The sequence below is a fragment of the Lolium rigidum genome, unplaced genomic scaffold (genome assembly GCF_022539505.1).
Source record: "Lolium rigidum isolate FL_2022 unplaced genomic scaffold, APGP_CSIRO_Lrig_0.1 contig_7894_1, whole genome shotgun sequence".
NCBI classification, from domain to species: Eukaryota; Viridiplantae; Streptophyta; class Magnoliopsida; order Poales; family Poaceae; genus Lolium; species Lolium rigidum.
In genome coordinates, this window is record NW_025901512.1 from 1,129,816 (window position 1) to 1,156,410 (window position 26,595).

A 26,595-nucleotide genomic window follows, 5' to 3' on the forward strand; every position below is an offset into this window, starting at 1 on the left:
TAATATCTGCAATAGTTAGGCCTTACAAAGGGGTGGAGGATCCAGCGGCACGTAGGGTGTCGTTCGCGGGCCCTAAACAGGATGTTCCGGGGATCAACCTTGTGTTGGTTTTTAGGCCTTGTTTAGGATCGGCTTACGATCACCGTGCGTGGCCGCGAGGCCCAACCGTGAGTAGGATGATCCGATTATGCGGTGAAAACCCTAAATCGTCGTAGATCTCATTAGCTTTATCTTGATCAAGCAGGACCACCATATATTCGTGCACCTCGTACGAATCATGGGTGGATCGGCTCCCGAGCCGATTCACGGGATAACTCGAGAGCCGATCGAGGCTCGTATTTAATGTTTACGTGTATGCCATGCAGGAAACTAAGCGAGGCATCTCCATCACCTCCCTGACCAGGTATAGGTCAGGTGGCACGCCCTTGCATCAGCATCGGACGTGTGACCAGAAGGCTTTGCGGGCCGTCGCTCGGAGGGACCTCAGCCAGCCGCAGCTTTAGGTTGTTCCCGGCTCTACGGTGTTGCCCGTCGCTGCCCGCCGGTGGGTTTCTGACGACAACAATACTATGGTTGAGTTGATTATGATCTGTTATATATATGTTATTTGTGATCTTGCATGCTCTCCGTTACTAGTAGATGCTTTGGCCAAGTATGTGCTTGTGACTCCAAGAGGGAGTATTTATGCTCGATAGTGGGTTCGTACCTCTAGTAATCTGGGAGAGTGACAATAACTTCTAAGGTTGTAGATGTGCTGTTGCTACTAAGGAGAAAACAACAATGCTTTATCCAAGGATAATTCTATTGTTTACTTTACACACTTTACTTAATTCAATAATCCGTTGCTTGCAACTTAATACCCAAAGTTGTTCGGATGATATCATGAGGGTGGATTATTAGTCATAGATGCAGTTGGATTACGGTCTATGAATCTTGTTATAATGCCCAAATGAATCTCATAGTAATCACCTTGTCATGTATGGTCTTTATTCTGTCAATTGCCCAGCTGTAATTTGTTCACCCAGCATGTTATTTATCTTTATGGAGAGACACCTCTAGTGAACTGTGGACCCCGATCCTTTCTTTTACATTGATAAATCATCTACTGCAAATACCTGTTCTTACTGCAAGCATTGTTCTCTTTATTACACTGCAAAGAAACATCTCTTTCCACATTATACATATAATCGTTTGTTTTCAGCAAAACCGGTGAAATTGACAACCTCACTGTAAGTTGGGGCAAAGTATTGTGGTTGTGTTGTGTGCAGGTTCCACGTTGTTGCTGACACCGGTAGTGCGCCCTGCCAACGTCAGCTAGCAACAACCTTCAAAAGTGATTTCTTTCTCCTACTGGTCGATTAAACCTTGGTTTCTTACTAAGGGAAAACTTGCTGCTGTGCTCATCATACCTTCCTCTTGGGGTTTCCCAACTTCACTACATCATCTCCTTTGCAAATGGTGGTGTCTGTGAGAGACCCAAAATGGCTTGTGGCAACAGATTGTCAAAGCCAAATATTTGCAAAATTGTTCTGTAGCTTCTGGGAAAGATAAGTTCAATGATTCTCCAGTCTGGAAAATCCTTGTTGGCGGTAAATGTTGTTCATATGAAGGGCAGAAAAGTGATTTTGAATAGTGGGAACTTCGTGAGGTTTTGGAAAGACCCCTGGACTGATGGTAGTGCTCTGTATTAGCATTTCCTGACCTTATTTGAGATTTTTCATAATCAGGATTATACTTTGAAGGATTTTATCAATATGGAGTATGTTCAGCCTTTTTGAAGGCGCTTACACTATGAGCTCTAGGAACAATGGAATGTGATTCTCCTGGATTTCATTAAGTTAAATTTGAATCATTTGAATCATACCTACAGCTGCTCTAAGTACCCTGATCATACAGAGTATGATATAAGAAGAATGTGGTGTGCTCCATTAAGAAAGCAAATTCTCTTCCTAGGTGAGCCCATATATACCCCATGTTCGCTTCTTGTCCCGAAAAGTCATTTCTAACGGAACCGCGCCCTAGCGGACATGCCCCCAACCAATCAGGCGTTGCCACCTATAGCCGTATCAATATAACCTGGCCTATATTTTTGACTCGTATTTAATGTATATATGAAGTATTTCACCTAGAAAATAATATTTATTAATAAATTCCAAAATATCTTTTTCATTGGATTTCCAAAAAATTATTTAATAATTTTTCTAGAAATTTAAAAATTTGCTTTTTTATTAAAAAATCAGCGACATTTTTTGGGCGATATTTCATTGTTTCGAAAAAATTCAGATAAATTTAAAAAATAGACTTAAGAATCTGCCTACTTTTATACCCAAATGTCCTAGAGTGAGAACGTATGTGGGTAAATGGGTGGAGGGAGAAGGTAGTTGGTGGTATTTAATAGGTACAAGGTACACTTAAGAATCTGCCTACTTCTATACCCAAATGGAAATGCAAAATACCATGGAACACAACAAGAATCACAAAGCAGATATCAATGGCCAATTCTTGTCCGCAAGGGAGCAGAGCCGCCAGAAAAATCGTGTTCGTTCTTCTCCTCAAAACATACTCAAGATGTATATAATTGACCGATGGATCAATTTCATTATGGTAGGTATTGTAATTAGGCTTAGCAGTGGCTTTGGCATGCTACTTTTTGGGCAAAGTGCAATATTTCTCGTTCCAAGATGGAAAAGAGATATCCAGAAGAAACTAAGAAGGAAGTATTTCCAAACGAAAAAGGACCTTCTCTTAGAACAGTTGGCATCAGCAGACGAAAATGCGAGCGAGAAAACAAAGATTTTCTTAGTAGAAGAGTTAAAGGGCAACAAATAACTTTAATCCTGCACGTATCCTTGGCTGTGGTACGGGTTTGGTGTGGTACTCCTAGAACTTCTTATGAGGAAACAACCTGCTGTTTTTACAACCGAGGATGGAATGAAGGAGAACTTGCGTGACCATTTCCTCTCGGAGATCAAGCCGAGGATGGAATGAAGAACCAACTGACGAAGAGATCAACAAGGTTGCTTCCCTCGCGGAACTGTGCTTGAGGCCAAAAGGAGATGAAAGTCCTACAATTAATGAAGCAAGTCGAGTCTACGTTGCAGCTAGGAGCAAGAGTTCCTGGCATCCGCTAGCCTGCCATAAATATGCTTGTCTAGTTTCCAATGTTTTGTCACCGTTGTTCTTTTTAAGTGCCTTTCTAAGTGCCCTATAGACCGGAAAATGCTCTGCAGCTCATAGGTGCTACACCCACGTGAATCTGTACAAGCTATATACACCATAGGTCCTACAACTTGTCTTCGATGTGCAAACTAGTCCCACAAATTAAAAATGTGAACCCGCAGTACTACAACCTGTATTGAGGGAGCAAACAAGTCTCAAATATAGCATCTCATCACAGCCGAAGCGTGTCCTATAGCTGGGAGCAAGAGTTCCTGGCATCTGCTAGCCTGCCATAAATATGCTTGTCTAGTTTCCAATGTTTTGTCACCGTTGTTCTTTTTAAGTGCCCTATAGACCGGAAAATACTCTGCAGCTCATAGGTGCTGCACCCACAGTGAATCTGTACGAGCTATATACACCACAGGTCCCACAACTTGTCTTCGATGTGAAAACTAGTCTCACAACTTAAAAATGTGAACCCGCGGTACTACAACCTGTATTGAGGGAGCAAACAAGTCTCAAATCGCATATTTTTCTCTACCGTAGTTTCCAATGTTTTGTCACCGTTGTTCTTTTTAAGTGCCTTTTTAAGTGCCCTATAGATCGGAAAATGCTCTGCAGCTCATAGGTGCTGCACCCACGTGAATCTGTACGAGCTATATACACCATAGGTCCTACAACTTGTCTTCGATGTGCAAACTAGTCCCACAAATTAAAAATGTGAACCCGCAGTACTACAACCTGTATTGAGGGAGCAAACAAGTCTCAAATATAGCATCTCATCACAGCCGAAGCGTGTCCTATAGCTGGGAGCAAGAGTTCCTGGCATCTGCTAGCCTGCCATAAATATGCTTGTCAAGTTTCCAATGTTTTGTCACCGTTGTTCTTTTTAAGTGCCCTATAGACCGGAAAATGCTCTGCAGCTCATAAGTGCTGCACCCACGTGAATCTGTACGAGCTATATACACCACAGGTCCCACAACTTGTCTTCGATGTGAAAACTAGTCTCACAACTTAAAAATGTGAACCCGCGGTACTACAACCTGTATTGAGGGAGCAAACAAGTCTCAAATCAACCAAAAGTTGACACGTGGCATTGCAACTTTTGCAAAAAGACCCAGCATATTTTTCTCTGCCGTAGTTAACCTTGGCGCTGCTCACCATGCGGGTCCCACCTGTCAGTTGGGGAAGAAAATATTAAAATAACATGTGCGGGCAGACCATGTGCTGCTACCGATACTACTTAGCCACTGGAACAGACAATGCTTCGCGACATATCTGAGGCAGTCAGGTTATTAAAAAGAGTATATTTTAGTTAGTTCTGAACTCGCCGTAGCCGGCCTTCTTCACGTCGATGCATGCAGGAAGTGTCGCACGTGCAGGAAAGTAGTGCCGTGGCGGCAGCACTGCCCGCGCGAGGTAGCCTAAGAATGGGCACCCGGTGGTGTGCCGTGTGGCCCCCTGTCTTTGTGTACGCGCGTCAGCGCCAGCATCAGCACCTCGTCGCCAAGCTGCTTTCCATGCCGTGGTATGCCGTCGCGGATAACATGTGCTCTAGCCGTGGTTTGCCGTCGAGGCAATCGCCCAGACTAGGGTTGTAAGCGGGATTCCACGAAAGTCTCGCTTCTAGTTTATATTGTCATTTTTTTCTAGTTTAACATTTTGCCCAAAATTTTAAACTAGAATGACAAAATAAACTACAAGCGGGACTTTCGCGGTATGCCGCTTGCAACCCTAGCCCAGGATACCTGTGCTCTACCCCGGCCTACGGTGCTGGACAAGAGCCGATCTGTGTACGCTGGGGTGTACGTCGGTGCGCACGTGGTTTCCGTGCTCTAGCAAGCATGGACATGCCGCTCGCGTTCCCGGTGCTCTAGACGTACACCTAGTCAGGCCTTGAGCCCAGCAACAGTACGCAACGGCGCTGCCTGTGATAATATGGACACGTAGTCGTCGAAGCCGAGGCAGCTCATGGCCCAGAGGTCAGAGCACGTCATCATCGGTGATGGTTCTAACCTGCTTACGTTGGCAGTTCCATTGTATATTAACTAGCTATGTTACCCGCGCACTTGCGCGGCTAGATTTCCTCTATGTCTTAATCGATATCATTTATTTTTTAGTTAGTTATGTGTCTGCGATAGTAAACCACAGCGTCGTACTAATTTTTGGTTTAATCTTTCCACCAACTATGATACCTTTTTCTACTCCATTTATCATTGATCTATAATATCTCCGTTATCTTTAGTAGCCGAAGCATTTTGAATGAAAGGAAGATGATCATATTTGACCAGATGTGAATGCATGTGTTTGCTATATTTAAGATGTATTTTCAAAGATCACCCGTAGATTTAAGCCTACCTTTAAATGAGGAATATGACTGGTTGGCTTCTTAAGATTTGTACCCTTGGTTATAATAGGGGCCATTCCCTACAGTTTATGCTCAACAATTACTATAATATCATGCCTATATATATGCTTCAACTCACGACCATCTTAAAGTAGTTACTTATTTTATTTACACATACTTTCACCGAGAAAAAAAGGATCCACAATATATCTACTCATCATCATAACTTGTCATTTCGTATATACCCATTTTTTATTAACTCGTTATTACTTCGACTCGCTGCTACATCATCGGCTATGCTTCCTTAACATGCTATGTTAGCTTCCACATGTAAATTAATTGATTCTTATTCGAGTGCATAAGGATGGGCCTACGTAAATGTTCAGAACCAAGTGATCGCACAAATACACGATGCATTACTGCATATCCGATCTACAAAATTAAACCACGTGTATACATATTTTAAGAACTGAAGTACATATGCATAGGGTTCGTTGAAGTGCGGTAGCAGATTCAGATTGAGCCTTCAACAACAGTAGAGATTGACGCTTGCCGGATAGCTGCCTAAGTGTGCGGCAGAGCGCCTGGTGGCATGTCGTCATGTGCCGGCCTGATCAGGTATAGGGATGCATATGCATGGGTTGGTGATTGACCAGGGCCTTGCATTTGCTTCAGGAAACATGAAAGCCAACGAACATATGAGCCGGGGGTGAATCACTTAATCTCCATGTCCTTTCTATTCAATCGTTTCTCTCAACTTTCTCGCTCTATATTACCTTTTTTTTTTCTTCATTGCCATCGGAACCATTCATCTATTGTTGCTTAACCTGGAGCTTGCTATCATATGAAAGTTGTTAAGACATGCGCGCAGGGATGGGAACTGCTAATCGCACGCCCATGAATATTTATAGATATTACCCAAAAGCAACAACAGTGTCGTTATGCCTTTGATCTATTTGTATTCGATTGCTGGTGCCATGTCTTTGATGTGCCCGCTACCGGACGTATTGTGGGGTCTATAACCGTTTAAAACCTTGAAAACATGCATCAGATATGTTCGGGTTCACGCCAGCCTTGACACGGAAGTCGGGAGCTTCCGATCCGTTTCGGCTCCTCCGAGAGCTGGACGCTATCAGTTTTACGCTCTAGCTCTTTGGCACATTTAGTAGAGTTTTCAAGGCTCAAATCACACCTGCCTGAAATCCTCTAGGGCAAGTCCTTTGCCGCCGTGATCTTTCATACATACCTAAGAAGAAACTGGAACGGGCGCCGATGCAATCTGCACTCTCCTTTGCCAGCACCAAGGAAGCGGTGGTCTTGCCAGAGACCGTCTGGGCGAAGGCGATGATGACACGCCCCTGAGGCTGAGTAGCATGGAGGACATCTTGTTTGGCATCGGCGTACGGTAACACAGCCTCGTCGATGTTGATAGCGCGGAACAGTCGGACCATGCTCCCTGTCCTTCCAACTAACTTCTTCGCTCCCCTTGCCGACGGCGCCCCGCCGATCCACGTAGCCAACATCTTGTGCTCGTGCGGGCGATGCTGGTACTTGGCCGCGACCGTAGACGGGAAGGAGCGGTGTTGGTCGGCGACCTCAAATACTGCGCCGTGTATTTCTAGCCGATATTGAGGGGACCGAATGAAGGGGGCGGGGCGTGGTCGCGGACGGCGGCGCTCGACGGCAACGCCCGGGCGCTTTTCATGGAAAACGACGGTTTCATGGCGGCAGGAGTGGAGAGACTCGGGACGACGCGAGGCCACGAAAACTACCTAGCACGTCGCGTCGTGGTTTCTATATATAGGAAATCATCGATAGTTTTTTTTTCTGAGAACGAAATCATCGATAGTTTTATTTTTTTATTTTTTGAGAAACAAAATCATCGATAGTTAGGGTAGAGTTTTGATGTAGGCCGGATATTCACGTACAGTTCCGATCTTGCCGGTTAGTTTAGGGAATATTTGGAGTCGATCGGGATACATTGAACGGTTTTTTTTATTCCTTTTGAGATCCGTTGAATGGATCTTTTATACTACCACGTGTTGGTGCGAATATCTGTTGAGTTTATTCCAAGCGATCATGGTACGTGTTGATGCGAATATCTGTTTGAGTTTATTCCAAGCGATCATATGGTTATGTACATATCTACTTTTTTCTTTTTTTCCCTGACGTAGTGATTTTAATCTAATCCATTGGTTTTGCTTTGTTTAATCTCCACCATCGCTTGTCCTGTACTTTAATTATATAATAGATAGATGTGGTGTCCTAAATTATTACAGTGAAGTGTGGTGGGGTCTTGCGCAGCTCCATTATATATTAATGTGGTGTCCTAAATTATTACAGTGAAGTGTGATGGTCTTGCGCAGCTCTATTATATATTAATGTGGTGTCCTACATTATCACATTGAAGCGGTGCATGGTGTGTAGGGATGGCAACGGGTACCCCTGACCCACGTACCCGCCGGGTAAAAACCCAATAGGATTATGGGTATGGGATAAAATATTACCCATGGGTTTGTAAACGGGAAAATATCATACCCATGGGGTAGAGCGGGTACGGGTATGGGATTGTACAACCCATATCCGCGTACCCATTTACCCATATAAATTTGACAAGTGGGCAGCCGTAATGTTTTGAACTACTTAATTTTGCCCTAACCACGCCTTCACATTGCTTGGTTGAACCTCACGCTTTCTAATCTGACAATCGCTGGTAGGTTAGTGAGGATTAGACCACTATTTAGGATCGCTTTACCTCATTTCATATTTTTTTTGAAAAACTTGATACGTTGTAAGCGCGGGTATTTTTTACCCGCGGGTACCCATTTACCCTACCGGGTGACGGGTATGGGAAAAACTTGTACCCGTTCGCGGGTATGGGTACGGGTGACGGGTAAGATGCGACGGGTACGGGTATGGGATGGCTCTACCCGTACCCATACCCTGCGGGTGCCATCCCTAATGGTGTGGTGGCTTATGCGAGCAGGGCAGTGTACCGCCAAGGTCAACTGGGTGAGAGAGAAAATATGCTGGGATGTTTTTGCAAAAGTTACAACGCCACGTGTCCGCTTCTGATTGATTTGGAACCTGTTTGCTCCCCCAATACAAGTTGTTGTATTGCGGATTCACATTTTTCAAGTTGTGGGACTAGTTTGCTCCTTAAGGACAAGTTGTGGTATCTATGGTGTATATAGCTCAATCTGTACCGCGCGCACGTTATCCTTGGTATCTGCACTGCTAGAGAAGGAAAGGAAACCATAGAGTTTCCAAGTTAGTGAACGCTACACGCGCCCCACGGAGAGCAGGAGAAGTGATCTTTGCAAGTGGCATCCTCTAATTACTGTTTTTGAAAAAAGCGCATAACAAAGATTGCACCAATGGATTTTTTTTAAGATTGCAGTCCTACTAAACATTTGCAAGGAATGAAAATATGAGCTCTATCCTCATGATACATTTTCAATAACAATGAGATCCCAATGCATTTTTTTTCTTTCTCTCTTCTTCTCTCACTAATCTAATCAAAGATACAATTCCTGAATTTTTTGGTGTAGAATCTAAAACATTTTTGGTAATACCTTGATATTTTTCTTGCTCGATTTCAACAAACTATATCATTGTGGCTAATTAATATGTATTTTTCTTACTAAATTCCACAAACTATATCATTTTATATCCTTAAAATTTTGTACTCGATCCCAAGTTTGAAAGAGACCCTCGAAGATTGGCTACGTGCTTTAAGAATGAAGTTACTATTTAAGAACAGAGGGGTGCCACCCGATAGCGTGGAAAGGTGCTACTTGCTCCGTTCCAAAATATAAGACGTATAATTTTAGTCAGAAGTTAACTTTTTTTTAAGTTGGACAAACATAAAAACATCTAGAATACCAAACCAATATAAGTAGATCCACCATAAAATATATTTTTCATAGTGTATTTACTTAATATTGCAAATGTTGATGTATTTACTCATTTTCTCATCGTTTTTGGCCATCAACATTTTTGATTAAAAATACTTAGACTATTGCAGACCCGAGCTTTGGAGTCCTAGACCTACACACTACACAGACTCAACACCAAGCACAGCTCGGACTAGCTCAACAACACGGACATGACCAAGCTAGGGACTAACTACTAGTCCTAACCTGACTCAAACACGCAGAACACACACCTAGGCTAGCTCATACGCACATGCATGCATCCCCAACTCTAACCGACTGCACTAATCAAGATTATTACCTCTAACACAGTTCAGGTCAATCTCGCTCTCAGCTTACTCCATCGTCTCCGCTGTCAATGCACTCGGCTGCAGCGCGTCTATATCTAGAGTTTTTTTTTTCAATCTTATTTTATTACCACCAATTGTATTGAGTTCCATTCATATATATTAATCTCCTTTTTTTTCAAATTAGATGGAACGCGTGCGGGACTCTCTCCTAACGGAGGACCGCATACGCGTGCGGCTGGCGCTCCCATACATCCTCACTGCCAGGCGGGACCAACCACTAACGGGTGGGCCTGTGATGGACGGGCTAGTCATGTCCGGACGCCCCTAGCTGACCCCCAAGGTTGGGGCAAACAAGGGGTTGCCAGACACTTTTTCAGGGTGTCCAAACCGATGGGGAGCATGCCTTCGATCTCTACAGCTGCAGATCGCCGCCTCTATCTATACGGCCGATTCCTCTTGCTAGATTTCTAGCTCCGCCGCCAGCTCAACCTCCTGCTCGTGCTCGTCTCTCCAGTCTCCATCCTAGGTGGTAGCAGCCTCCCGTCGTGCCTCGGACCTCCTCCCGGGCTTCTGCGGCCTCCAACCGCAGAAGCCACACGCAACACTCTGTCATCACCGTTGAGGGAGCATGGGTGGCGCCTATTTCTAGGAGAGAAGGGATATCGAGGAGGAGGAGGGGCCGTGTTTTGTGGGTGGGACAAGAGAGAAGATCGAGAGAAGAGGGCACACGGGTGGGAGAAATATAGAGAGGGTGGGTGGTGGGTGGGAGTGAGAGATGCATAGGGGTGGGGCGGAGTGGGGTCATTATATACCTAGGGTTTGTGTTGGGATGATTGGCCGATTTTCATTTCTTTCTCTTTTTTTTGTTTTTCATTTTTATAGTAATAACTACTAATTTATTTTATAAACCATGTATATAAGTGTGGTGTAAGGTGGAAACATCCAATACACTGATCTCAAGTGTGACATGCTTCACAAACAGGACTATCAAGCGGGAAGGTTCTGGACTTATAGTGCGAAACCCCCCACTCCTGGGCCACCAGAGGGAATCTTGTGAAAAGTTGGGCACAATTTTTGTTTTCCACGTTCCTATGACCTGTCCTAACACAAACAAAGAGAAAAGTCCCATGTCCTAGCCCCTTTTGAAGCCGATCAAAGGGGTAGACGACACGGGGCCCATGGATCAGGGTTTGGCACGAAACCGCGCACCGGAGCATCGTAAATAATCCCCCACTTGCATGTTGTCCTAATATATGTATATAAGGGTGGTGTAATGTGGAAAGAGCCAATACACAGCTGTGAGGTGGCACTTCATTCACAGATAGGACTATCCCGCAGGAAGGATTTGGACTTATAGTGCGAAGCCCCCACTTTGAGACTACTTGAGGGAATCTTGTGAAAACTTGGGCTCAATTTTAGTTTTACATGTTCCTATGACCTACCCTAACACAAAAAAGAGAAAAGTCCCATGGTCTAGCCCCTTTTGAAGCTGGTAAAAGGGGTAGATGACGTGGGGCCCGCGGATCAGGGTTTGGCCCAAAACCACGCGCTGGAGCGTTGGAAACCCTCCCCCACTTGCATGAGGTCCTATACTATACTATGTATATAAGTATGGTGTAAGGTGGAAAGAGCCAATATACAGCTCTCAAGTGTGACATGCTTCACAAACAGGACTGTCACGCAGGAAGGTTCTGGACTTATAGTGTGAAACCCCCATTTTGAGGCCACCGGAGGGAATCTTATGAAAACTTGGGCTCAAGTTTTGTTTTTCATGTTCATATGACCTACCCTAACACAAACAAAGAGAAAAGTCCCATGGTCTAGCCCCTTTAGAAGCCGGTCACAGGGATAGACGACGCGGGGCCCACGTATCAGGGTTTGGCCCAAAACCGCACGCCGGAGCGTCGGAAACCCTCCCTCACTTGCATGGGGTCCTAATATATGTATATAAGTGTGGTGGAACTCCAAGGGCCCCTATATCAATATGTTTCCGTGGGCCCCGACCCATAGGAAGGTTGTGCGCTTATAGTGCAAACCTATTTTCATATAAAACAATAAGAAATACTACATAAAATATGAACTTAAGAAAAATTGATTAAAAAACCATTAGATAAACTCAAAATAAAAAGTTAAAAATAAAAAAAATGATAAAAAAGCTTTGCCGAGTATGTGCCTCGGACACTTGGCAAAGCAAAGAGTGGGTGGGCCGACAAGGCCCACCCCCGCGCGTCGGTCTCCCCTACAACATCACTGCCCCAACTCCCTCCACGCCGCCAGCACGCTCACCGCTCGATCCGCCGCTGCCCGCACGCTGCCGCCACTCGCGGCTCCCCCAGCTCTCTCCATCCAGACGACGTTGCCACCCGCGTCGCCCCCAACTCCCTCCTCCCGAGCCAACGTCGGGCGCATGGTCCGGTCGATCCGCCGCTGCCCGCGCCATCCCCCTCCAGCCACCTGTCCTTTCGGCCACCACTCCATCCGGTCACCGCTTCCATGCTCCCCGACGGCCTCCTCCACTGATGCCGCCTCCTCCTCAGTTGCGTCGCCGCCAACTCTCTCCTCCCAAGCTGGCGGCAATGATAACCTTGGTGCCCCTCCTGCGACTGAGGAGGGGACGGTGACCACATCTCCACTGAGCGGGACCCTCTCCCGATGGCAACCATCCACCGATGCCACCCTCTCCCCAATAGTCCCCTCTTCGGTGAGCATTTTTACGCAAAGTTAGGGACTCGAAGCCTATGATTGTACTCATGCATGCATGCTTGGCTTAGAGATGTTCAGATCCATTGACACATCAAGCGATTCAGATAGTTGCATCAACTTTAGACGCATTTGCATTAAGGAGATCGTAACAATTTATGATGAAGATATGTTGATTAATAAAATTATTATGATCACTATAGGTTCCTAACAATTGGAATACTGAACTCAAACAATAAACGGAGCCACTTAAATTTTATATTACTTGATGACTATGAATTATGCTTGACACCACTTTTTTCCTTCGTGCAGGACAGGCATCGAGTTTGATGCCGGGACCATCGTCCCAAGTTATCTTGCAGGAGTGTCCCCGATCTTCTTCGCCGATCACGCTTTGAGGGTAAAAATCTTTCGCCTCGGTTGTAATCTTACTTCCTACGGTTTATTTTTGTCTAGATCACCAAGCAAGTCGTGTAACCTAGGCGTCCTACATTCGAATGGTTTACATTTATAAATATGCAAGTATTTGCATATATATAACCGTAAATATTTTGAATGCTCAACGTTTTTTGGATAGCCCGAGGATGTGTAGATTGGGTACATTTTCAATGCTCTACTCCTTTCCGAGACAGGATTTTGGCAGTGTTACCCCGTTGTTCTCCGGATGCCGAGACGTGTATCTGGAGAACAGCGGGGAGGTACTGCCAAAATTTTGTCTCGGATTGGGATAGAGCATGGAGAATGTACCCAATCTACACATCCTCGGGTGGGATTAGGACCCTCTTTACCTATTAGAGAGATAGGTGAATGCATGTCATAAATCAAATATTTTTTGAAATTAATTCAACTAATATCGGATAAACCACTTGTTAAATAAAAAACATTATATGTTTGTTTTGGTACTTATTAGAAGATGGAGGATCGTGAGTGGATGTATACGGGCCGGCCCACTCAGGCGCAAATGAGCACGGAATGGAAAACAAAGACCAACCAGTTCTTCGAATCAGCATTTGCAAGAGACACGAGACCTAGTGGAACTTGGTCCCCGTGCACCATTTACCATAACAAGGTTCGAAAGACAAAGGCACCTTATGGGTGAACACCTTTGCAAGAACGGGTTCAAGCCAGGCTACCACCGTTGGGTCTTCCATGGTGAGTCAAAATCAAAATGTGCGAGAGAGGAGGAGGAGGAGCAGAGCACGCAGAGTCAGCACACGGGAGAATTTGATACTGGGATTGATGACTGCTAAGATGACTTATGTAATGCACATGCGCCCAAAAATCCAGCTGTAGAGGAAGAGACATAGGAGGAGGGGGATCAAAGCACAAAAAATTACTATGATACTTGGTTTGCGGCACTGAACGGGAGGGGCGTTTTGGCACTCAGGTCCAGATGATCCCGGTATCTAGACCGCTATTCAGTGCGCTGGGATTCGTGATAGGTGACCCTCGTGTGCGAATACGGTGCGGGAGAAATGCGTGTACTGAGGAAATACGAGGGGCATTAAATGAAGTGGGGCAGAGAGTACGGAGACGGCCGTTAAAGTGGATGTTTCTTCTTCGCGAGCGGCGGCCGGTCGATTCTAACGCGAGCGCCGACCGGGCGGCGGGGTTGGCTGTGCATCGGCGTCTACCCTCCCCTCGGGCAGCCTCGTAGAAAGTGACTGACCAGCCTCGGGCAGGCACCCTCCCCCTAGGGCACCTCAGCGTCGCAGTCGCCTCCTTTTATTTGTGGCGGCGCGCGCATCGCTCCCCCATCCGTATCGCTCTCGTTGTCAGCCGGAGAACCAACAAGCCCACCTTCGAATCTGTATTCGAACGGGGGAAAAAGATAGCGATGGATTTCCCTCTGGATCCGGTGAGCAGGTTTGCAGGTTTTTCCCCCATTTTGTTTCAGTGGTAGGGTGCATACTTATCTGAGTCTAACCAGGGGGCGAATTTTGACCCGCAGTCTACCAATCTGTGATGCATGCCCAGCGGATGTAGCCGTCTTGAGCTTGCATGGGGACGACTCTGCCAGCAGCTACGCTGGCCCCGCGGCGGCCGGTGCATCGGTGATTGGGGATCTCGCAGACGGAGCTAGTGTCGGAGATGTCGGCAGCGTGATGGGAGGCGCTGATGGCCCTGATTCCGCGCAGTCAACCGGTATCGACAATCCCCAGTCTGCTGGGTGGACGAAGAGGTAATTGCCCGAATGTCCTGACTGTACCGTGCAGCTCAAATCTCATGGGTTGGTTGTGAAATGAGAAGACAGCTAGCTGCTGGAAATGGTACCTCTCACTTGAATTTGATGACTGCATAAAAAAAGTGTAGCTTGTTTGCTGATAGAAAATGTCGTCCTGGATTCCTGTCTGTGGAGTATGTATTCACCCAGTTTGGCAGTCCAAAACGCCTTTGCGTCTCACTATTTTTGTGATTGTTGATATAAAAAGATACAGTTGTGCATGACTTCTGGAGTGTATGTCAGGATTTAGCTTTTGCTTAGTGATATTTTTGTCTCAGCGAGACAGCGATACATCAACTGCCAAAACTGATATTTCTGGTAGTTCTAGAATGGAAATTATGTGCATATCTTCTGTGGTTCTGGGTGCTTTATATAACTTGGGGTGACGAGTAGGCAAGTATTATTTAACAGTAATGGGGTTGCATGATCTGGGCAACGTCGTTTGTCTAATATTGACTAAAACCATATTGTTGTGAGGTTCTATGTTAAGAGTAATGCTTCATCACACCAGTGAAATGTACAGTAGCATCATAGAATTACTGAATTACTACATATTTATATGTAGAACTACTACTGAGGCAAAGAATGTTTACTACTGAATGTACAGTAGCATCATAGAATGTACAGTAGAGTCATAGAATTACTGAATTACTACATGAAAGAAGTACAATACTCCATATTTCCAATATCCAATACTGAATTACTACTAGGGCAAAGAATTTTTTTATAACTGAAGTCTAAACTGTAGTACTGTACCTTCTTCTTCAGGCAACAGGTACAGCTCAATTTCACCTTACTTGATCAGGGAGGAATGCGAGCACTTGATCAGATAACATTCAGTCAACAGCTACAGCTCGATTTCACCACTTGATCACGAAGGGCGTCGAGCACTTGATCAGAGAGGACGGTGAGCACTTGATTAGAGAGGACGACGGGCACTTGTTCTAGGACAAAGGCGACACACGAGATGACCAGGTCGAGGAGAAGCAGAGGCCCCGCGGTGGCGCGCTGTCGAGGAGGAGCTGCTCAGCGGAGCAGCGTCGCAGCCGACGAGCAAACGGAGCAGTGGAGCAGAGGAGGACCGGCAGCACGTCGAGCTCGAGCGCGGCCCCGCGAGCAGGCCAGGAGCGCTCGCGTGGAGCAAAGAGCAGGCTGGCGGCGAGCGAGGCCAGTGCGTGGAGCAGCGAGGCCTGCCGGCGGCGCAGTGGTGAGCCGAGCAGAGGACGGCGGGACGGATGGAATATAAATCACGATGTACAATTGCTGGTGTCATGCGCTGCAGGGAAAGCCAACGTGCGTGTGTCATCCGGACCGAGTGACTCAGAATCATGAGTTCACTGAGACAATGTGGTTAGTCCAGCACGGTCCAGTTCGTCGGCTCTCCGCTTGGACCGAGTATGGGACAACGGCTAGATGGGCATTAATGTGGTCAATGTGTGGGTTAGGTTACTGTTTAATAATAGACATACGTGCTGGAATACTGCACACTATACTCTGTGAGGCCCATATCCCAAGGAAACTGAATGGTCTAGATAAAGGGATCATCTGGACCCGAGTTTCGTTTTGAATTTCCTGCACTGAACCCCCTTCACGAGTATATAGAGGTTTCTCAACTGGATACCATCGCACACCTAATGGCCATCAAGTCTTAGTATAAAGTGTGCAGAGCTAGCTTCGATGCATTTCTGACCATCATTGCCAGCATTCTGCCAGAAAAACACGTGTTGACAAGAACATGTACGAGTTGAACAAAATTCTCCGTGCACTTAAGATGACATATGAGCAGATACATGCTTGTCCAAAGGGATACATGTTATATAGGAAAGAACACGCGGAAAAAAATTATTGTATCAAGTGCAACTCCTCTATGTATTTTGAGGACGATGCCGGTGATGGACAGAAGAGGTAGCTCACAGTTGCCAAAAAGATCATCTGGTATCTTCCGTTCATACCAAGAATCCAACGGCTTTATATAACCGAGAAATCTGCCCAAAAGATATCGTCATACGAAGGAAATAGATATCGTCATACGAAGATGATACATCCATCGGATGGTGAAGCATGTCACAAGTTCGCTAAAAAATATAAAGTTAAAGCGGGCAACCCATTGAGTGTAGCAATTGGGATAACAACTAATGCGTTCAATCCATTTGGTATGATGTCTGCAACAGACAACTGTTGGCCCGTGTTTGTGATTTCCATGAATCTCCCCCTGGCGTTTGCATGCAAGGGCAGAACATGTTCCTATCGCTAATAATTTCAGGGCCTTCATACCCAGGGAAGAATATGAGCGTGTACATGGAGCCGCTGGTGGATGACTTGCTCGTTGCCTAGAACACTGGGGTGCGAACATATGACGCCGTAACAAAGAAGCACTTCGATAGGTATGTTTGGTACCACACATCCTTGCATGACCTATCGGCATGTGCTTTATTCTGCGATTGGTGTACACATGGGAAGTGGCCTTGCCCAGTTTGCAGGCATGCAGGCTTTGACTTTCTTTTGGCTGAGGAAGGGTGGCAAGTATTCCTGCTTTGACCAACATCGACAGTTCCTTGCTCCGGACCATGAATTTAGGAGAGACAAAAAGAGGTTCAAAAAAGACGTTGTCGTCGATGCTCCGCCACCACGGGTGATGACCGGTGCCGATATCAACGATGAGTTAGAAGGTCTCTAGCCCAATGCTGAGGGGACTGATTTTGTGGGATATGGAAATACACACAACTCGACTCACATTCCATGCTTTTGAAAGCCCAATTACTTTGAAGATCTCCTCCTTCCACATAACATTGATGTAATGCACACTGAAAAGAATATTTTGGCACAATCATGGACACTAAAAAGATGGAGGTAACATTAAGGCCAAAGTTGATCAACAGTCACTATGTGATAGGATAGATCTAGAGATGGAGCCTCCTGGAGTCACAGGCAAAGGGTGGTATAAGCCAAAGGCCCCGTTGTCGAGGGTACTCCTCAGCAATGCCCTTCGTATGGGGCTTAGGGTAGATGGAATCCTGTAGGCTGACACGAGACATCGGTTATCAAACAAGCGGGAGAGCGATTTACCCAGGTTCGGGGCCCTCGATGAGGTAAAACCCTTACTTCCTGCCTGTCTGATCTTGATTATGAAAATATCAGGTTACAATGGGGTGCCGAAGGTTTCGGCTGTGACCTCGTCGAGAGACTAAGTTCTGCAGGGACCTAGCTCTAGACTTGCGGTGGCTATGATTGCTAAGATTATGTGTGTCCTCGGCAGCCTCTCTCCTGGCCCTTATATTGGGAGCCGGGTCTCGAGAGATCTGTCCGAGTACGACTAGGTTACAAAGGATCCTAGTTCTAAGCTTTCCTTATATTCTTCGTCTCCTTGTCTTGTTCCTCAAGGATTCTTCTTTGGAACCGACGTAGTGGCCCACCTAGCCATCGACTGCCTTCATGGGCCCCTGGTTGGGCCGCAAGGGGTAGTGCAACATTAGTTACCCGAAGGGTAACGCCCACATCAGTAGCCCCCGAGTGCTTGGCCGAAGATACTTCGGGCAGGGACTAAAGCATGCCTTCTGTCGAATATTCACTTTTAGTCGATAGGTCTTGTCCTCCTTGTAATAGCAGCGTCTTCTTTTATCGGATGCGTGTCCAGCGCTCCCGATGGGAGTAGCCCCCGAGTCTAGGTACGGATGCTTGCAACCGTGCGTAGACTCAAGTTGTACTACTCGAATGTTTTTCTTCTGCCGAAGCCTCTTTCAACTTGTTATAGTCATCCGATATTTCCCCCTTTTTTTTATCGGGTCTTCATTTCTTCTAAACAAGATTTAGTATGTAAAGGATACTGAGTAGCGTGCCCGATTTTTACCGGTTAACTTCCGATGGCAAAACAACATTACCCTACACAGAATCAAGTCCCCTGGCATGATTCTGGACTGCACCAAAAAATCTTCGAGTTCATAACTTTTATCGGGTGCACACTTAGTACTCCTGATAGGAGTAGCCCCCGAGTCTGGGCGCGGATGCTTGCAATCGAGTGCAGATTTTAGCCCAAATCACTTGAACCTTTCTTCAGATACTTCTGATGTAATCTTTCTTGTAGCGATCTTCGAGCCCAAATTATGTCGGGTGCGCCTTCAGCACTCCTGATGGGAGTAGCCCCCGAGTCTAGGTACGGATGCTTGCAACCGTGCGTAGACGCAAGCTGTACCACTCGGTAGTTTTAATTCTCTTCGGATGCTCCTTTCGTAGTCGATACTTCTGGTGACATCATTGGTGACGTAGCAACTGCTGCGGTTTGACTGATAGGACGTGACCTGACGGGCCCACCCTACTTCTGTGCGGTCAGTTTAGGAAATGACCAGTGCTTGTGCATTGACCGAGGCGCCCCCTCGATTTCCACGCGTAGTGGGGGTAATGGGCCGCCGGTTCCGTTTCTCTTGCTTGGACACGTATACGATCAGATCCTCGTCCACCTCCCCGCAATTGCTGGAGTTATGGCCACGATTCCCCAACAGTCCTCGCTATAAATAAAGGCCCTTTCACTATTTTCACTTTTTACGCCTCCATACTGCTCATCTTCCTCCTCAATCTCTTTTCTCGCCACTGTTCCTTCTTCCAAGAACTCGAGCATCATGGGCAAGAGGAAGGGAACCGCCGAACCAGGTGCTTCGTCAGGCGCTAGCAAGGTCTGCCACGATTGGTGCGCCTCCACCATCTCCAATCGTGATGTGAACAAGCTGCGCACGCTTGGCTTCATCTCATCAGCCGATGATGACATTCGCCTCCCAGGTTCATCTTCTCGCCCAAGGCCTCCCAAGGGCTTCACTGTTATGTTCGTCGCCTTCTTATTTCGTGGGATTTCGCTTTCGGCCCACGAATTCCTTCGCTCCCTTCTCTTTTTCTATGGGATTCAGCTCTGGCAGCTGACCCCAAATTCCATCCTACATCTTTCCATCTTCGTTACCTTGTGCAAGGCATTCCTCGGCATAGACCCTCATTGGGGCTTGTGGAGGAAAATCTTCTACGTCAAATGCCACAATGGCAATGACGGTCCTCCCGTTGTTGGCGGCGTCGGTTTTGTCATTAGAAAAGAGGCTGATTACCTCGACTTCCCGATGAAGGAATCAGTCTAGGGGTGGCGACAAAAATGGTTCTACCTGTGAGACACTCCAGTAGCTGGACGGCGCTCCAACTTGCCCCTATTTGAAGATGTCTTAGTGGCTACGCCGAAGAAATCCTGGCGGAACACCTTGACTATCGAAGAAAGTGCCACAGCCGATCAACTGTTCGAAAAGGTCTTAGACCTGAAGAATGCAGGGGGTCTGACAATGTGCGGTACTGAGGTGGTCTCGGTGTTTCTAAAACATCGGGTGCAGCCATTGATGTCTCGACCTCATCAACTGTGGTTGTTTGTCGGCAAAGACGATAAGTCGAGAGTTAGCTCAGTCGACCTTTCTGACTTCGGCTCGCCCTCCATATGATTTCAAACATCTTCCTGCCGAGGTAATCTTCTTCGCACTTGTTCCAAATGTTGTTTTTATTTCCTTATTCAAACTTTTAACAGTTTGTTTTTCTGTCGGCAGGCTTCCACCGTTGCTCAGTGCTACCCTCCTACACCCGAAAGCGGGGTAGAGCTAGAGGATGACGATGATGATTCGGAGGAAACTGAAGATGCGCAGCACGCTCTTGAGGATAGCGACATCCAGGAGGACGAAGCCCCCGAGGAAGATGCTCGCATTAGGGCTATGCGGCGCAGGAGGATCAGCGAGGACTTGATGACAACGGCCGAATCAAGTCCTAGCGGACAAGATGATGATGTCGATGAAACTGCATCGCCTCCTCCAGCTGCAAAAAGTTTGACGGGCTTCTTTGCTGCCGAACATGACTTAGACCTGTGAGTCTCCGCTTGACATAGGCATCCCCAATGGGCCTACCGAAGATGGTACCCGGGGTTTTACTGAAGGCCCACGACCCAAAGATTATAAAACCCGGAAGCCCAGTCAGGAGATAGTTTGGAAAGATAGAATTGTATTAGAAATATTGACTTGTAACTATTACGGGACGGACTCAAATAGTCTCCCGAACTCTGTAACTTGTGTATCACGAAACCCTCGGCTCCGCCTCCTATATAAGGGGGAGTCGAGGGACAAAGAGAGGATCGATTCCATTGTCAACATAACCCTAGCTTTTTAGCAGTCGAGTACTTTTTCGGCTGAAACCCTCGAGATCTACTTGCCCTCTACTTCCGCTAAAACCCTAGTCTACAATTTGTAGGCATTGACAAGTTAATACCTTGTCAATTGGCGCCGTCTGTGGGAATTAGAGGCGACAAGGAGCTGATCTCGATGGCACGTTCAACATCGTCGACATCTTCGGTGGCAAGCAATGCTTTGGACGGAGGTAAACAGATCGAAACTGGTCTAGTTGATTTTGTTCCTCACCCTCCCGCCCGTTTGGATGCATATGCCCGTCGGGAGAGAAGGATCACGTCGTTTAGCGGCACCGACCCGTTCGGGACCGCTAGCGGTTGGTTCTGATTCCTCGGGATCATCGTCAACAACAAAATCAAGCGAAAAAACCTCGTCGACAAGCAGCACTACACCCGCTGTCGGCGGAGATCTCGCCAATCTGTTTGGCAGGATGTCTTTCGGGTTGTTCACAGACTCCGATCTGGATAGCGACTCGGAAAGCATCGACAGCTTCAGCTTCATCGACAAATCTAACCTTATTCGGGAGGTCTTCGCCGATCGTTACGACGGTGTCACCGACCCAGAGGATAACTACTCAAGGTCAACATATCATCAAGTATACGTGATTGGTGAGTCCAGTCATCCGGAGAGCGAAACATCAGAGGCTTTCGATGATTTGGGAAATCCATACGTCGATCCTGCTGATCTTACGCGAGGTTTAGGGACCAAATATGTCGGGACTACACCACGCCAGAAGTTGCAGCTACCGCAAACAGCTTGGGATAGAGCGACAACAGCCTTGAACGGTACCAATCCGTTGACCACTGCTGCTACGGTGGAGGAGTTGCAAGCATACCAATATAGGCTCACGCGTGCTAGTCGAGAATTGGAGAAGCAAAGGGTGATACTTGAGCAAAGAAAAGCGGCAGCTTCCGCGTCGAGTAGGCGAAGAGCTGAGCTGAGTCGACAATCGGGAACTTCAGGGGATAATCACAGAGAAGCTCGTAATAGAGGAAGATCCCGGCTGCAGCACATACCAGAAGGCGAGAGGGAGCATCTGGTCCAAAACCTCGACATGTCCTTTATGTCGATAGACACGAGAGGAAACATTATTTCCAAAACACCGGAAGCTGGATACATGGCGACTCAGGCTTACATACTGGCATCCAGGCCACCTCCCGGAGATCCAAGAGAAGCGTTGTACAATATGGCTATGGCAGGAGTTGGCGTCATGGGAACAACATTTGCGGGTACGAGTACGCCTCCCGAAGGTGCCCCAAGGCAAAATAGTCCACGACCTGCGGTGACAGTGCAAGATCCTCCAAGAGCGGGTGATGCGAGAAATACAGCAACACAGGCGCAGATCGACAGAGCGCGGCAAGAAAGAAGAGAACGTCGGCAATCACCAGAAGTAGATGAGGAAGATATGTGCGGGCTCCCCTGTTTCACTCGACGAGTTCGTAAAACTCGAGTCCCGTCTGGGTTTAAATTACCCGACAACTACAAGAAGTTCGATGGTTTGCAAGATCCAGAGGACTGGTTAGTCGACTATCTGGAGATAGTAAAATTGACGGGAGGAACCAAAGCAACTGCCATGCAGAGTATTCAGGTACACTTAAGCGGAGTGGCGAGATCATGGATAAAGAAGTTACCACCTGGATCTATCGACAGCTGGGAAACTTTCGAGAACATGTTTGTGAAGAACTTCCTATCCACATGCAAGAAACCAGCGTCAATAGAGCAGCTGAGAGCCTACAGACAAAAGTATGATGAGCCAATGAGGACATACATCCAGAGATGGAACATCATCAAAAATTCGGCAGAGAATATATCTGACGAAAGAGCAATAGACGTGTTTGTCGCTGGTATTAGAAGGAAGGACCAATCCAAGAACAATTGCAGCACTCATGGAAATAGCGAATCGTTGGGCAGATGGAGAAGATGCTGTTCAAAATAAACGGCACAGGTCACCGGAGGACGACCGCAACCGAAATAATCAAAATAGAAGGCGTTTTTCTCGACAGTTCTCAGATTATGACGGTCCTGGCCAAATATCGGCTGGCTTCCGAGGAAATAATGGAGAAAATAATCGAGATGACTATCAAAGGGGTAATGAACAGCGCAGCAACTATAGGGATGCTCCCCGTTCTAACAGACAAAATAGTGGACCAAGGTTCCAGAGACCGTATGTATCACCCAAGGACCTTTTGAACGGACCTTCTCAGATGCACTTCTTTCTCGATAATACTGGGAAGAGACAGTCGGGTCACCTCCAGAAAGACTGCCAAACTTTCCTAGCATTGCATAGATATGCGGGTCACGCCAATGCACAGGCAGCAAACAGAAACCCCCAGGGGCCAAGGAGTGAGATTCACCTTCCACCTCCACCCGCAATTACAGACGAAAATCGACACCAGTTGTAGTTGGCGACAGCTCCAACCAAAGGTCCTTATATCGACACCAACGGGACAGTCTCGATGATTCAGAAGGGCAGACCCTCCAATACACTCAAAAAGTGATTTCGCGACAAGTTTACATGGCGGAGAAGATGCCTCCACCAACGGTTGAGTACCTGAATTGGTCGGGGCAAGACATCGGCTTCACCATAGCAGACCACCCGCAACAAGTTCCACGACCAGGACAATCAGCTTTGATCTTGCCGGCGGTGATTGCAGGATTCGACGTTTCACGGGTGTTCATAGATGGAGGCAGCAGCTTAAACCTCATGTACGCGGATACATTGAGGAAGATGAACATATCTTTGGCACATCTAAAACCAACTGACACGCGTTTCCATGGCATCACCCCGGAGAAGCCAAGTTATCCATTGGGGAAAATAAGTCTCGACGTTCAGTTCGGTACCCGAGAAAATTACAGAAGAGAAAAACTAGAATTCGAAGTTGTGGATTTCCCGTCACAGTATCATGCTCTGCTAGGACGACCCGCTTATGCCAGATTTATGGCAGTACCACACTACACATACTTATTGTGGAGGCTCCCGAGACCCAACGGCCCAATCACGGTAAAAGGCGGCTTTGCGGCTGGCGGATAAGTGCGACAAGGATTTTCATCGGCTGTCAGAAACTTTCGGGATGCAAGCGGAATATATGGCGTCAAGGCTAACAACTGATTATGATGTGTTGCCTGATGGAGGGAGGCCACTGAAGGAGCCAACCTTCGATACCACCAAGAACTCGAAGGAAGTACAGATCCACCCGACAGATCCCAAGAAGACGACAGCTATCGCAACAAATATGGATAGCGCATAGGAAAGCGCGCTCGTCGAGTTCCTCCGTGAGCGCTGGGAAATCTTCGCATGGTGTCCAGCTGACATGCCAGGAGTACCCAGGGAACTTGCCGAGCACCCTCTTAATGTGGATCCAATGGCTAGGCCAATTAAACAACCTTTGCGGCGTTTTTCGAAACCAAACCGCAAAGCTATGTTGTCGGAAATTAATCGACTTCGAGAAGCAAACTTCATCAAGGAGCTACATACGGAGGCCACATGGGTCGCTAACCCAGTCCTGGTCCCGAAGAAAAACAATGACGTCCTTCGCATGTGCGTCGACTTCACGTGTCTCAATAAACATTGTCCAAAGGATCACTTTCCCCTCCCGAGGACCGATCAAATTATCGACTCCACAGCAGGATGTGAACTTCTTTCCTTCCTGGACGCGTATTCTGGTTACAACCAGATCCGCCTAAAAGAAGAGGATGAGGTCAAAACAGCTTTTATAACACCTTACGGTGTATTCTGCTATAAAACAATGCCTTTTGGGCTGAAAACGCGGGAGCTACTTATCAAAGGATGATGCAAAAATGTCTGGCCGTGCAGATCGGCAGGAATGTTCAAGTATATATCGATGATGTCGTGATTACAACAAAGCAGGGGTTATCTTTAATCGATGATCTTAAGGAAACCTTCGACAACCTCGACAAGTTTCGCCTCAAGCTAAACCCGACGAAGTGTTCCTTTGGCGTTTCCGCGGGAGAGCTCCTTGGATACTTGGTATCATCCAGAGGCATTGAGGCGAATCCTGAGAAGATACAAGCAATTGTGACAATGAGAAAGCCGATGAAGCTTAAGGAGATACAGCAGCTGACAGGACGTGTCGCGGCTCTGAGCAGATTTGTCGCCAGGCTAGGAGAAAAAGCGCTACCCTTTTATGCGCTGATCAAGCAAGGAGAGAAGTTCGAGTGGAACGAAGAAATAGATAGGGTGTTTGAGCACCTCAAACGCACAATTTCGACACCTCCAATACCGGTGGCGCCAAAAGAAAAGGAACCTCTCCTGTTATATATCGCGGCCACAACTCAGGTGGTCAGCACGGTACTTGTGGTAGAAAGGGAAGAAGAAGGGAAACTTCATGGAGTCCAGAGGCCGGTATACTTCATCAGTGAAGTTTTATCGCCTTCAAAACAGAGGTACCCGCATTATCAGAAACTCGCATACGGAGTATTCACAACAGCAAGAAAGTTACGGCACTATTTTTCGGCACACCCGATCATAGTAGTCAATGAGGCACCGCTGTCGAACATCTTGAATAATCCAGAAGCTACAGGCCATGTCTCCCTTTGGGGAATAGAGCTTTCCTCTCGGGACATCACGTATGAAAAAAGAAAAGCAATAAAGTCGCAAATCCTGCCGGACTTTGTTGCAGAGTGGATGGAGCTGCAAAGTACAGGACCTCCAGATTTATCGAGTACATGGACTATGAACTTTGACGGGTCAAAAAGGGTAGAAGGAGCTGGAGCAGGCGTGATATTAGTATCACCTCAAGGAGACAAAATGAAATATGTGCTGCGGATGACATTTTCCAATGCATCCAATAATGAGGCGGAGTACGAAGCGCTTTTACATGGGATGAAGATGGCGAAAGCTTGTGGAGCAACCCGACTAAAAAAATTCGGTGACTCCCAATTGGTGGCTCAACAGGTGATGAATCAATGCGATGCAGTCAATGACAGCATGATAGCATACAAGGAAGTATACAATGAACTCGAGAAACTCTTTGATGGGTGTGAAGTAAACCACATTAGTAGACTCAGCAATGATGAAGCCGATGTTTTGGCAAACATCGGATCGCAATGCTTAGCAATACCACCAGGCGTATTTTGGGAGGAGATAAGCGAAAGATCAACTAAGGCAAGGAAAACATCGAAACAGCCGAAGAAGAAGCTCGAGAAAGACTTGGGGGCTCCAGCAGAATCAGAAGCAAATACATCAGAAGAAGAAGGAGAATCACATGAGGTGATGATGGTTCAAGTTCCTTGGATGCAGATTTACGTCGCATATATCCTAAGGAAGAGATACCCAAAAACCTAGTAGAAGCAAGGCGAGTTATTCGACGATCCAAAGCTTTTACTGTGGTCAAAGGAGAGCTGTACAAGCGAAGTATATCGGGAGTATTGCAGAGATGCATTACACCCGAAGAAGGAAGAATTATCCTGAAGGAGGTACACGAAGGAGTATGTGGACACCATGCAAGCAGTCGAGCAATAGCAGCCAAGGTCTTCAGGGAAGGATTTTATTGGCTCACTACAATAGAAGATGCAAAGGACATAGTGCGTACTTGCGATGCGTGCCAAATATTCGCGGCAAAACCTCATTCTCCGGCAGCAGAGTTGATGCCAATACCTTTGTCATGGCCTTTTGCACAATGGGGCCTTGATATGGTGGGGAAATTACACAAGGCATGGCCAGGAGGATACGTATATATGCTCGTGGCTGTCGACAAGTTTACTAAGTGGATTGAGGGAAAACCAATAA

At 46.7% G+C, this 26,595-nt stretch overlaps 1 protein-coding gene across 1 annotated transcript; it reads left to right on the forward strand.

Annotated features, from left to right (window-relative positions):
* The first annotated feature begins 14,053 nt into the window (after positions 1 to 14,053).
* Positions 14,054 to 15,728, forward strand: LOC124682270. The gene is made up of 3 exons (XM_047216986.1): positions 14,054 to 14,305; positions 14,409 to 14,613; positions 15,424 to 15,728. The coding sequence occupies exons 1-3, from the start codon at positions 14,269 to 14,271 to the stop codon at positions 15,524 to 15,526; spliced, it is 345 nt and encodes a 114-aa protein (XP_047072942.1). The 5' UTR covers positions 14,054 to 14,268; the 3' UTR covers positions 15,527 to 15,728.
* The last annotated feature ends 10,867 nt before the right edge of the window (positions 15,729 to 26,595 follow it).

What these genes read in the sequence shown, in the direction of transcription:
- LOC124682270 (XM_047216986.1), top strand. Translation starts at nt 14,269, where the DNA reads ATGGATTTCCCTCTGGATCCGGTGAGCAGGTTTGCAG. An exon ending in TCCGGTGAGCAGGTTTGCAG is followed by an intron (nt 14,306 to 14,408) that starts GTTTTTCCCCCA and finishes ATGCATGCCCAG; the next exon opens with CGGATGTAGCCGTCTTGAGC. An exon ending in TCTGCTGGGTGGACGAAGAG is followed by an intron (nt 14,614 to 15,423) that starts GTAATTGCCCGA and finishes CTTCTTCTTCAG; the next exon opens with GCAACAGGTACAGCTCAATT.